We start from the raw sequence: 14669 nt of genomic DNA on the forward strand, positions 1-14669 counted from the left end.
AAATATTGATCAAAAAAGTGAATATTATTAATCCCATGAAAGGGCCTCCACAATTGTTTCGCACAGGGCTGGCTCATAAGGGCAGCCTTAGAGAAAACAGTCAGCATAAAATAAGAAAAGTAGATGGAAACATGTTCTGAATCATTTATCAGATGATAAATTACCTTGTATGAAAGCCAAGCCAAAAAGCTCAGTGTCTTGCAGGCCCAGGTACTTGCATGCATCTTCGAATACTTCTTGGCCTTTGCTTTTAACCTTAGAAGACATGGAAATGAAATTCAATGTTACTCAATTTCTACATGTGAAAAAAAATTAAACCAAACAGTTATGTAATAAAATTTCTCAAAATTGATATCTCCATAAATTTATGTGTAACAAATTGTTATCTGGTGCTTTTTCCAAATATGGAAATTCATGTCAACCAGTTTTGTGCATGAAACTGCTTCTTGTCATGTCTTAAGCAGTTAAAATTATTAATCATAATTTACTCTGAGTGTGCCACACGCTGTAGTCAGATTTTTTTTTCTTTAAATGGAACCTGCTCTCATTTATGTCTCTAAGTTGGAAAACTACTATTGATCACTACTGTTCAATCACAGGGGACCCTGAAGGAAGCCAGATATGTTGACATGCCAAAAAAACAAAAGGCTGAAGTTTGAGAAGAAAAAAAAAGCACTTCGATTTTCTCTCTATATGTTGCTATAAAAACCTAGATTCAATCATTCAATTAGCTTATTTCTCCTTTTAATTATCAGGATTATATTAATAACTTACTTTCAAGCCCTGGGGGGGGAAGACATGGTTGAAACGAACTTCATTCAATTGATTATGAAGAATACAGAAATTATGATTATACAGAATCGAACACCTTTCATAATCAATATTTCTGGTGTTGGTATTTTTTAATCATCAAAATTTTATCATAGCCATAGCTAAAATTTCTATCAATTATAATTTGCATTTAGAGATCTTCTAGGACAGCGGTGGCTAGCATCTCGCCCGAGAGGTGATTTTGTGCGGCCCCAGGTAACGAAAAATATTGTGTATCAAATTAATTTTATGATCATTATTTCCAGCTATTAGTTTCAACCAGACTTCCTGACTAACAAGCATCCATTATTTCGATCCAAATCCAAATTAATTTCTGGCAGGGCCTATCTGTTCCCAGACATTTGCTGCCCTCAGAACGGGAACCCTTGGGGAACCCATGTGAAGTTATTTCGATACGTTTGGGTATCCAGTAGAGCGTACGGCTTTACATATTGCCTCCTAGTTTGTCTTCTCTCGATCTCTCACATTATATATACAATATATTACATACACATATACAAATTCATCGTTACTGTGGAGATCGGTGCAATTTTATAACAAATCATAATAAAAAGTAAAACACCACAAGAAATTCGAAGACCCGATTTTTGAAAACCGATTTCCGTAAGTATTGAGAGCGTCTCCCGTGGCTACGTAGTTCAATGCGGCCGCCCGTAGAAACTACAGACAATCCGTAGCAGTTGGCAACTCTGTCCATGGTAATTTGTGGCACGGATCGGAGCAACCATCCAAATTGATTCCGAGAAATCAAAATTTGCTACCTAAAGCCCAAAATGAGTACCTACAGCTTGGAAACACTTCCGACGTCCCTGCTCACGTAAAAAGAACACATATCACACATCTGTCAGTACAATTCAAACTATGAATGTATTGAATGGAATTATTTACAGAAGAGACTGAAATTTTTGATTCATGGCATCTAGATGAGAACGCAACCCAGTTTATGAAGAGGAGGAATGCAGACTTGTGTAAAAGTTAAACGACTAAAATGCTAGTGTTTCTCTTCCCCCCCCCCCCATTCGGTAAATAATAATGAATTCTGAGTGCGGCGCAAACTATTTCTCCCATATTTCTGCCGGTCTGCAAAATTCTTCAACTATCTCCAGTCCGCAGCTGTAAAAGGTTGAAGAATACTGCTTTAGAATCTATGCCGAACAACGCATGTCCCGCAGGTCGCATGTGGCCCTCGGCGCTTTCTGCTCTGGCCCGCGGGTCATTTTCGAAAAACAGCTAAAAACATTGAAAGACGATTAAAGGTTCTTAATCTTAACGACCTCAATTCGATTTGCAGGGGCTTCCTAAATAAGTCGTACAAATCCACTTAGTCCTGTTATAAATGCAGTTAATTGTTTTTCGAAATTAGTCAAACCAGTGACGCAAACAGCCCCATGGGTTTACTGTGCTGATCTTGTTGATTTTGGTTTCGCGGCTGAAAAAGGTCAAGAACCGCTACTTTATGGGGGGGGGGGGGGGGTTGTGTGTGTATGGTTTTTTAAGTCAAGCCTAGAGTCCAGAAAAAAAAAATTTGCACTTGTCACAAGATACCATCCTGCTTGAAGTGAAATAATATCGAACGGCGTTACCATAAACAGCAATATCCGAATGACATGCATTGCTCAACATGGGTTCGTCTCAAACCATTGAAAGACGATTAAATTTAAAAAAACAAAAACGCAATTCGATAAAGCGCGTTAAGAGATCTTTTCCAGATTCATCTGTAATTAAATAAATTCAGAACGGAAAAAAAAAACCAATGATTTGAGGGAGTGAGACAGGAATTCCCTTCAACCCTCCCATAAAGATGCCACTGAACCCTTTATCGTTATTTAAAATTTTAATTGTGATATTCAATTAGAAATTTGGCACCATTTCGTTACGTTGTGATCCGCGCTCATCAGAGGTCTCTGAGCGCTCCTGCTCTAGGCCAAAGGTTTTAACCACAGAGTAATAATACTATAGAGTGCGCGCGAGGGGTTACAATGTGAAGCAAAGATCCGGAGTCACGTGATTCCGGTCGAAAGGCTGGTCAGGGAATCTCGCTGGCAATGCTTTCCTTATGGCTGTTCGTATGACGATCTCCAAGTGCTGTCTTATTTTTCATTAGAATGGTCACCACGTGTGCAGCTTTCGGATGTTCTGAACGGTTTAGGAAAGGAGGAACATTATCCTTTCACAAAGGAATACTTTTTTGCTTATTCCCCTTCTTATAAATTAAAAATTGGAATATTAAATTGACGATGCAATGGATTTCTGACGTAATCTCAGTTTCTAACGACTCCATTTTGGATTTAATTCAATTAAAGTTCCAAGTTTTGGTAAAATTCAAATGGCATGAATCATTATTAAATGTTTTAATAGAATTTTTGGCAATAAATGATTGAAATTGTGAGTTTTATGAAGTTTTAACTGAAATATACGTCTCCGCAAGATTTGGCGAGATTTGGCGAGCTAGTGAGTTCATTCGAGTTTTGCTCAACTTGGAAGAAAATATGCTTTTCAGATGGAGAAATTTATGAAAAATATTCTATTTAAATAGAATGTGAGGAAAACTTCCCCCCCCCCCCACTAGACAATTGCAGTTTTGCATAAAAATGCATAACAACCTCTAAAAATAATAGTATTTTTACCCCTCTTCGTAACGGTTATGTTTGCATATGCTGATAAATACAGCAAAAGCCAACATGAACTAAGCCGATGAAAAAAAATCTCTCTCTATCTTCGCATTTATTATTAATTTAATTTTTATGGCGAAATATGTGTAGTGCACGCATCTCATACGGACAGAACTAAGTTGTTGAAATAAAGTGATATTTCAGCATGGATTTTTTCCATATTCATTAAACTTACTAACTTCATTTTGAGAATTATTCGATTCATTCGTAAAAAGTGATAAATGCTACGAAATTCATCAAACTTACTAAAAATATTGGTAATTATGCATATATTTACCAACTATTATGCATAATTTCTGAAGATAACGCGCACTACGGATTTATCAAATTTACAGTAACATAAACATTATATATTTGTTGTATACAATATTTTGTTTCCTGTGTGTGTATAGATATTTAGAAAGCTATTAAAAACTGTGCCAAAAAAATTTATTTCATGAAATTTATACTGTTTATATTCACTTCCTTCAAATATTATATATTCAATTAAAATTTAAAAACCCATGTGTTAAGAAATTATTAAGAATTATCACTTAATGGAAAATAAATAAATTCCGTTTTCCAATATTTGTTTATTTTATAGAATTTATTTTTTCAAATCTGATACTCCCTAAATATTTCACATAAAAATGAGTGAAATTCATTGAAAAAATGAAGGAAAGTTTTCATCAACTTGATCGAATTGAGTCAAATTTCGTTACAGCAACATCCTAGCTTCTGCGAAAACGCGCCAAATGTAATAGCGCAGAACCTGTTCTTTCCCCGACAATACTGCTCATCTTTTCTTCACGTTCGACAAGTTTTATGAATAGCGTGCGCGGTCTATTTATATCTTAAGTCTATGGTTTTAACGTTCCCCCTTCCAGGTTGGATTTTCGGCTAGGCCAAACGTTGATTTTCTGGTAAATTTATAGAGGAAAACAATTTTTTTAAGCATTTCCTAGCCATCAGAATCTAACCTTTACGGCAAAGGTTCTTAATCTATGGGTCGTGATTCTGGGTCGCAGCACAGTGGCTTCAGAGATGAATCACTCAAATCCACTAACAGCCAGAACCTACCGATCTATAGATCCGATCCAAACTTGATTCGGAAGGGCTTCTGAAAAGGGTCGTATGAATCCAGAGATTCTTGAGCTATGGGTCACGACCTCAATTCGATTTGCAGGGGCTTCCTAAATAAGTCGTAAAAATCCACTTAGTCCTGTTATAAATGCAGTTAATTGTTTTTCGAAATTAGTCAAACCAGTGACGCAAACAGCCCCATGGGTTTACTGTGCTGATCTTGTTGATTTTGGTTTCGCGGCTGAAAAAGGTCAAGAACCGCTACTTTATGGGGGGGGTTTGTGTGTGTATGGTTTTTTAAGTCAAGCCTAGAGTCCAGAAAAAAAAAAATTTGCACTTGTCACAAGATACCATCCTGCTTGAAGTGAAATAATATCGAACGGCGTTACCATAAACAGCAATATCCGAATGACATGCATTGCTCAACATGGGTTCGTCTCAAACCGAAAGAGGGTAAACTGCGGGGAAACACATCATTTTTTCGTTTCAACTGCGATTTCATATGTTGCTGTAATAATACAAAACAAAAGCAATGTGGGATAAGAGGAGGAGGAATTCACAGAATCACTCGCCCATGCGTGGTGGTGGTGCTCGTCTCGGAAAGAGGAGACGCCTAAAGGCCAAGAAATAGATCATGAGACAGAGAAAAAATTCCTGAAATCTTCCATACGGTAAAACCATGTAGAGAGGGAAAAGAAAAAATGACAGAAATCAAGAAACCATAGAAATATTAATCCCTTTTGATAATCACATTTCTCTCACATACAAATGTACCTAAGAACCCCAAGAGAAATTGCTGTTTTTTGGGATCAATATTGCAGCTGTAGAAGCAAAAAAAAAGCTTCACCAGAAACAATAAAGTTTTCTCAAGAAAGGCTTCATTTCAAACGCGGATTTATTGAGGATTCACTATGTACTAATCAGGGCTCCCACTCAAAAAATTAAAAGTAGTTGGACGGGGAGCCCCCAGACAACATAATCACAGCATAATAATAAAAATCCCCAATTTTTTTTTTTTTGAAAAATTTAAAAAATAATTTTTTCCATAGCACACCATTTCAGTATCCTGTAAGATTGACTCCAGCCAAAGCAAAATGGAGAAATTGCTTGGTAACAAAAACAGTTTTTGGCAAAAATAGGGTACTCTAGCAACCACAGATAGTTTTTTCTGTCTCCATTCACAATATATATATTACATTCTTTCTTTAGAGTCTTCCAGTCCAGTCTGTCAACTCTCTTTAACAATTCGCACAGCAAATTATGAGGACGTAAGTTTTTTAAGAATGATGCTCTTTCAAGCCCACTTCCAAAAGCATAGTGCAAAATGTGTAAATTACAAAGTCCGATATAAATACGTCAAGGTGGACCAGATGGTTTTACTGCGTTGTCCATCCCTTTTTTAAAAGGATTCATTTAAATTTTAGCGCTCAACACCACAGTAATCGTTTTTGACAAATGAAGCACTTTCATTTCTAGCTCTTTGCTGAGCATTGTAAATATTGTTTATGCCTCTGCATGCCCTAAAAATACAGAAGGCAATTGAATGTTATTGGGTATCATCAGAGTCACAAAACCTAGAATAGGCCTACGCACCCAACTGCTTTGTTATGCAAACTGTTGTGTCACGTATACACAAAATGTGCACCATAATTTTGAATGATGAATGTTACTGCCCAAGACCATGAAGTAGTAAGTACAAAATTATTATTTTTTCAATCAGGTAGAAGTTTTTAAATCACTACTCTATTTTTTGAACCCCCAAACTAAGCAAATGAAAAATTAATAAACCAGCAAATGGTCCACATACACCCCCCAAATAAATTTAAAAACAATACAATTTCTGCTTTTTTTTTGGCAGTCATTAATTACAATCTACAACATTTATATCATTTGGCATTATATCGATGATTCTCTCCTCAATTAAAATCAATTATATGAATTTTGTTGATAAGTTTTGGTGGAAAAGTAGGACAAAAACAAGAAAGAAACTGAACTAGAATTCAAACAACATGCAGGGTTGTGTCCCAAGAAACAGAAAAAGCTGGAAAAAAATATCCCACACAACAGCTCCTCTAGTGTGTTCTTTTGTTCACGTCGAAACAATTTTTTTTCCTATAAAGCTAATAAAAAAGCAGACACAAGGACCCTCACCCAAGAAAAAACCTGATCAACCAATCATCAACATGGTAATAATATTAATCAACTGCTCACGAGATAACCAATAGAAATCGCTTCGATCTTCAACGCACGATGAGAAGTCAATTAAAAAAAGTCAATCCATCATTATGGAACAAAAATAAAAAACCGATCAACTTCATTATTAATTACTTTCAGTCTAGGAATACGTGGTGCCGAAGAAAAAAAGGGGAAAAAATGCACAGACGAGAATAGAAGCTATTCATGCAGGTTCATCCAAGTTCATGGTACGATACATTTAAAAAAAAATTACGAAAATTAATTAATTCATACACTTGATGTCAGCACTTGTTTTTTTCCCCCCAATTTATCCTCTCGATATCAAAACTCACTAAGATTCATCTCAATTCAATGAATGCAGAGGAAATCATGGGATCGCGATCAAATAAGCGTAGCATCCAAAAAAAAGTAAAACCATACAAATCGTGAGTCAGTGTGAAGGCTACCAGTCAAGCGGATAATCGGACACAGGTGGTCATTCGAATGATACTCGTGCTATAAAATGAGTATCTACCTCTTGCGGACGATTGGGTTTTGATTTTACAGAGATACAGTCCGCCACGCTTAATCGGGTAACGGATACCTCAGCTTAAACGGAAAAAATTCTTTGGAACCAATATTTCTACCATAGACTGACTGACTGAACGATCTGTATTTTCTTAGGGAGTGCGAGCTTAATGAGTCCCTCAGTTCATTAGAAAGTGACCCCTTGCGGGCTTGATGAAGGAGAAATTGCGTGTCTGGTGGTGGAAAGAGAGTGTGGGTGAAGGTGTGCAGATAGAAATAATTTTAAAGTTAACGAAGAAGAAATTTGGTACAAAATATATCTTCCAGTCAGTGCAGCGTGCCTACGTCAACAAAAGTGGATAAGAAAATCTTAAGTAAACCGTAGTTATTTCATCTACTGGGAAAATCTCGAAACCCCGAACATGTTAGTTTAGGGGTTCTTAACCTATGGTTCGCAGGGGCTTCTGAGATGGGTCGTTCAAATCCACTAACGGCCGGTGAATCTTGAGCTATACGTTAAGATCCACTAACAGCCAGGGGCTCTTGAACTATGGGCAGCGAGCCAAAGCAAGGGCTTCCAAGATGGGTCGTAAAAATTCACGAACAGCCAGGAATTTTTAAGCTATTGGTCTTGAGACCCAACTTGATTCGTAGGGGCTTCCTAGATGAGTCGTACAAATGCACTTATAGTCCTGTTATAAATGCACTTATTACGTCACTGGTATCACTAATTTCGAAGAAAAAAACAGTCCCACATGGGTCGCGAAGCTGATTTTGGTCACGGCTGAGAAAGGTTAAGAACCCATGCGTGAGTTCAACGACAAGGGAGAATTCCTAAGGCAAGATTTATTCGAACGGTAAAGAAGGGCTGTATAGGTAGAAAATAAATATAAAATATTATCATATTACAATAACTGCAAGTATACATGAACCACTATGTACATAATATTTCAATAGATAAAATATTTAAAAAGTATAGAAAATATGTTATCAGTTGATAATTAAAAAAACCTATACTTGCAGCTCCAGAGTGTTGTAGCTGCCTTCAGTACATTTAATTTCAGTTCCATATTAAGCCCATAGATAGCGCTAACATTTTTGATGATAGTAATGTCAAAATCTCAACAAACGCCATAGCTCCATGTTTTGTTTTGAAATTAGAAAAACGATCGCGAAAAAAATACATATTTCTTCGTGCAGCGGAAATCGGATAAAAAACAGAAGAAAAAACTCTAAAATTGCCAAAGGGGTATAGAATTTCTCAAGCCCAAGCACTAAGAAAAATTCTGATGAATTTGCAGAAGATTATAGCGAAAAAATGGAAGCTTGATATGAAAATGAGATAATCAAATTTCGACGGTGTCAAATAATTTGTATGGCAATGGTTTCATGGGGAAAGAGCAACTCTATTAATAAACGGTGCCATTATCAAGCAAAAAAGCAGAGAAAATCGACAAAGATTTTTAAAAATGAACATTTCTCTTCAAAAGCACGGTTACAAAGACGACAGAAAAGGAACGATCTGATAAAATATTCAAGAGAAATTTTAATGTATATTTAAGACGTTTGCAAGATATAGTTAAGTCATTTTACAAACTATACTAACGGTGTGAAACGTCAATCGAATTGTTCCCCGCTTAATCGGATATTATGTGCTGGAACCGGCGTTGATATCCGTTTGAGCAGGACCGACTATATGCTATTTCTAAGTTTCACAAGATTGACATTTTTCCCTTTACGATAATCTCATACAAGGTAATTCTAAACTCGTGGTAGCAACTTTAAAGGGTGCACATACATTGTACGGCAATACATATCCGTAATCGACGCATTCAGACTCTAACGGTCTGTTTAGATGCTGCTATTAAGAGTGCTTACCAAGAATAGCACAGGAACTGCAACAACCTACTTATTTACAGCATTTTTTACGAATCCTTTCCACAACGTCCATCCACTATTTATAGTAACACTTAAATTTCGTATTAACGAAATAAATGCGAAATTTGCAAATTTTAACGAATGAATGCGAAAATTAGATTCACTACTTATGCACGAAATTCCAATAATTTGCATTTTTTAAAAGCGAAAATTGTGGTCGTCATTTTGCTCAATACTTTCGTTGTTGTACCTATATTAGGTGTTTAAAAAATCCGATACGTATTTCCTCACATAAACTAGTCAAATGCCGTTATAGTGAAAATCGTTTTAACTAACACTTTTATAATCCTCCAGTAAGTTCACATAGGAACAATGCAAAAACCTGGAATTCCTTTATAACGAAATTTCGTTATAACGAAGTGATTTCTCCGGTCTCTTGGAGTTCGCTATAATGGAAATCGACTGTATGTAACCTTGATGTGGCGATTATTTTCCAAAATAAATGATTGGTTCAGGTACTCTTTTTCAGTTTTGAAAATGACGTTTTAGCTCGTAAAATACGTATGCGGTTTACTTTCATTTCCGAGTTCTGTAAGAAAATTACGGAAGTAATCGACAATTTGGCGAGACCAAACTATCCATTCCCGCACGTTTTGGAGAAGCTTGAAATATAGTCGGTTCCATTTAATCGGATATCAACGATTCCAGCACACAATATTTGATTAAGCGGGTATATCCGATAATGCGAGGAACAATTCAATCGACATTTTACAACGTTAGTATAGTTTATGTACTGAAAACTAATGGAGGATCAATATTAATGAAGCTTCTCGAAAAAAATGACATCAAAAATGAAGTGAAAATTATATTTTATTACGACGATCACAATACCCAAGATTTTTACTTCCCATTAGGAAAGTTAGCGCCTTCTATTGGCTTAACAGAGAACAAATGCGTATTGGAGACGACTTGAATACTTGGAGGCCAGCACCCACTCTCGAATCTTAACTTAGTAACATATTTTTCATTAATTTCAAATGATTCATTCGAAAAAAACATCATGTGTAGTGGTTTGATTTATATGAACAGTTGAAGTGTGAAGCGCAATATTCGATTAAGTAGGCGAAAATCGTTGAAATTAACATATCAAGAGGGGACTTTCAACATTGTATGGGAGAAATTTTGGTGCCGGAGAATTTCATCTGTTTAAAGCAGGGTATATGTTATCCAATTAAGCGCGGCCGACTATATTCTCTTGAGCGCTGAAAATACATTTTTGAAAAAGAAGTGAAAATTTGGACAAATGAGTATTGAAGACGAAAACAATATTATGCTAAAAACAGCAACAGATGGTTTTTCAAATAAATTGACTCTTCACATGACAATCAGCGCAACGAATGAAGCCTAAAAGCATATATGTAGATATTTTGGCAATCTGAAGCCACAACAACACCTACGTCATCTTAATACCCAAATTTGTTACTGGAGAGAGAACACCTCCAAAAAAATATTCCTTCAAAGGCATATTAAGGGATGGGCTCATCAATGGATACAATCATTTTAACAGACGTTTTAAACTTAGAATACAAGCATTTTTTTTTTTTTTTTTTTTGCATTTGATCTCTGCAAGGACAGCTATTCAAAGCCTTCGTAGTCCTGCTAATAGCAACAGACCTTTACAACGGTACAAACCATTACACTTCACTCATAGTTCGAAAAATAGATTAAGATGATAGCACTATAACAAGCATTGCGCAGAAAAAACTTCATATTAGGTTCAAAACACGTACACACCAACATGTGCCAATCCGTTAGAAGTTCGGCAAAGGAATATGAACGAGGGGCATGTATGGTTTAGTAGTAGTCCTGCTAATAACGTGGACGCTGAGATGTTTTGAGACTGGCATAAGGGAAAGACTAAAGGAGAATAATATATAGAGAGACTGCTGCAATAATGTGTTTCAACTAATTGATATGCTTTTAATTATTCGTAATTATACTTGAAAAAAATTGTGCCGTTAGTTTCGTTCGTTTTTGGCGAGTAAATACAAAATTTTATAATTGCATTCTTTTTTTGTGAATGAATGAGAAATTTCCAATTTGGATTTTTTTTTCAGCGGAATTCACGTATCTCTCTTTAACACTTTAAGCGGCAATGACGAGATATCTCGCCTCCGTAAAAGCTTTTTATTTTAGCATTGACAAACCCCGATATTTTGTGAAATTGATATCTCAATGTAACATTTATCCCTATATCCGTTACTTTGTACCTACTGAAAATTGGAAGAAAGCCTACTTCATTAAAGAAGAAATGACATTTTCAGGAGGGGGGGGGGGTTAGTGATTTCTAATTGCCTCTTAAAAAGGGTTACATATTTACTTTACGGGATTATTTTTCGTAGGTAGAGGGTACGGTTTGACCTCACGTCTATTTTTTCTCGGAATTCGATAATACTCTACTCACTTTCATCGCGAACTAAGTCACGTATACTGTTTGACTCGTATTTTCGGTGTCAGCGAATATTTTGTATTTTTTTACTAGTTCCATTGGTTTCATTTTTTCCATCGTTGTAGAGATAACTTATACTACTTTTGGCTGGTCCGTCATGTACTCTTCATGGGTACGAATACTACAGATTGTAAACAATAGAATTAGGACATTTCAAGACTGCAAGTGAAAAAAAAAAAAAGAAGCGCATAACAAATAAGGATATTTAAAGTAATTTCACTAAAACATAGTCATCTATCCGTGGCTTCCCGGAACAACCCGCCAGCTAGTCGCGACGTAACGATGGAAAAAAAGACGTACCCTGTGAAAACTACTGATTTAAGGAATTGCATAGATAACTTCAATACAGGGCGTTGCGTACCCCCTATATTTAAGGGGGTGGTACTAAAACAAACCTCAGCGTCTTCAAATCTTCAAATCGCTCCTCCCCACAAAGGAATTTTGAACTCCCACTACATATTTGCACTGAAAATTCGCTTCCAAGAACGAGTGCCGCATTATTTCAACCATCGTGTTTGTTTGGATGGCGACGAGATTCCTTCACCACAGGATAATATTCGTTATAGAAAGGTTGTTTCCTCAGTTATTGCTGGCATCCGCATACCAGAACAAAACTGAACCTTGAAAAAAAGACCCATGGAGCTGGAAAAAAAAGTGGGTGGTAGGTCGTACCAGAGGAGAACCATAACCTTCTAGAAACAGAGAAAGAAATGAAATGACCTTCAATAAATCAAAAAAAAGAGTGTTGATACACTTACATCAATGACGAAGAAGACGAGTTCTTTGGTGAGGTAGCGGACAGCGATGTATTTCTTGCCAGGGGGTAGCGCTGCCCCACATGTAGTCAGAGCTGGACTATGGAAGGTGTGGCGCATCGCCGCTGCGATCCCCAGCGGGGACTGGTGCTGCTCGCTAGGATGGCATTTCTTCTTTTTCCACTGCAAAAAAAAAAAACAATGGACAATTTAATACACACCTCGTTCATTCACTATAGTATTCAATGATATCTTTTGTTTTCTCTGCTTTATGGCAAGCTCTGTTCGTCTCGCGAGGCGTTATCACCAAGACCAGGGGCGACCAACTTCTCTCTGTTCGAGGGCCAAGATAATGATCAGTGTCGCGGGCCACACCAGCCACAAAACTCCGGTACAAAAGCCGATCCCAGTATGATTGCTTGCTATGGCCCACAAACATTTCGACGGGATTAAATACATAGGTCACATAATTTGATTTTGGTTTTGTGTGTTGGAAATACGAATTGTTGTCAAATCAGAAGAGACTTTTTTTTCTACATTAATCACAATTTCGTCAATCCAAACTAATATCAAAAGTATGATACGATTTTTCATCTTGCCACGGGTCGCACAAAATCACCTCGCGGGCAGCACAAAATCACCTCGCGGGCAGCACAAAATCACCTCACACGAGTCAGCTGTTGGCCACCCCGGACGTAGACTAAGGGTATTTATCCCTTAGGAGATTGCGGGCCACTTCATTAATTTGAAAACGTGTCGCGGGCCACTTAAGTGATCTGAAACTGCGCTGAAGTTTACTCAAGTAATTTATGAACGTGCCGTGGTGATTTGTAAATATTAAGTGATCCATAAATGTGGTGCGGATCATTTAAGTGATCTGTAAATATGCCGTGGGTAGCTTAAATGACCTGTAAATGTGCCGCGGGCCACTTAAGTGATCTGGGAATATGTCATGGGCCACTCAAGTGATGTGGAACTGTAAGCATCTACTTGTGGCCCTACATATCCCCCTCCCCTCGGGAAAAGTGAAGTTCTGGGACCTCATACTTAGTTGGACGTAACAGCTCATATTTGCGCATTTATTTTCGAAAATCATAGTACCAGATGTCACCATATAGTGCCCCTCCTTCTTCAGGGTTCCACCTGGATGGGCCAATGCTTTAAGACGGTCCTGGTTCTATGGGCTGTTCGGGTGGATTCTGAAAGTATATATATATATAGTCGCACTTTTCCCACCACATATATTTTCATTTAAAAATTTAATTCATTCAATCTGCATTTTTTTTTTTCTGGTGTTATTATTGTCCTCTTAACAATCTGACGCGGCTCTCCTACCACATGACTTTCACCCATGGCTCCCTTAAAACATCCGGAGACCGCAAGGGATGGGTCATATGGACAACTACGTACAGTATATCGCTAAAAACGAAGTGAAAAGTCTTTCGCGTAGCTCCGAAAACCCCACACACATACACAAGTGGAATACATTCTATACACCCATCAAAAAGAAAAATTATGAGCGAGACGTTGCATAAAAACACGGAAGCACATCCTAAATTCTAATCGCATCACTAAACTCCCTCTCGATACTTTTGGTTCCACGTATCTTCCAATGCCTCAAAGCAAATCCTCCAGGAAAAAAAAAGTAAATGAAAGGGAACATCCAACTTAATTTACATGCGACAGGATGGCATTTACTCGGTTGTAGAATAGAGAAATTTCCTAATCAATCTGCGGGATTATGGCACAAGCACACAGACATGTATGTAACCCTCTTTAAACGCTTGGCCAAATAAAAGGGAACTTTTTCAAATAAATAGGAATCCGTCACGTAACTTGAAAAAAAATTGTTCGCACATAAATTACGCGCGTGGCTGCGTTTTTTTTTCCAATGTCGGCACAAACGTTTTACCGGCATTTTTTGGTGGCTGCTAAAGAATCCCATATAGGAAGGGTGGTGGTGGGTGATTTCCTAGTGAAATCGACATGGTGATTCCCTTCCAGTCACACAAGCACGACCGAGAGATTCGCTGAAACGAAACATGAAATGGTAGCTCGACGTTTTCGCGTTTCATTTCACCTCATTAAGTACTGAATGCGGATACGAGACATTTTTCCAGACAACTTTACTCTGACACTAACCATGTTTGCTGTTGAAAATGGAATATCAAACAGCTGAATTATGAAACTGATTAGAATATTTAGCCCTTTCAGACTCGACAATTAATTTTCAAATTGTTTTTGTATTTTTGATGATCA

The 14669-nt window shown here is 37.1% G+C and overlaps 1 protein-coding gene across 4 annotated transcripts in view; it reads right to left on the bottom strand.

Moving 5' to 3' along the window:
- Window positions 1–14669, bottom strand: part of ex (FERM domain containing expanded) — a 68720-nt gene that overhangs the window by 11618 nt on the left and 42433 nt on the right. For all 4 annotated transcript variants that reach the window (XM_089254718.1, XM_089254717.1, XM_089254716.1 and 1 more), the window contains exons 2-3: window positions 12414–12593; window positions 165–255 (exon numbers count right to left, since the gene is read on the bottom strand). In XM_089254718.1, the coding sequence (XP_089110844.1) occupies window positions 165–255; window positions 12414–12593 (271 nt within the window). The remainder of the gene's footprint in view (window positions 1–164; window positions 256–12413; window positions 12594–14669) is intronic.

The sequence above is a fragment of the Pholcus phalangioides genome, unplaced genomic scaffold, assembly GCF_987345545.1.
Source record: "Pholcus phalangioides strain wild (caught in Gottingen) unplaced genomic scaffold, Ppha-v1.0 ptg000042l_1, whole genome shotgun sequence".
NCBI classification, from domain to species: domain Eukaryota; kingdom Metazoa; phylum Arthropoda; class Arachnida; order Araneae; family Pholcidae; genus Pholcus; species Pholcus phalangioides.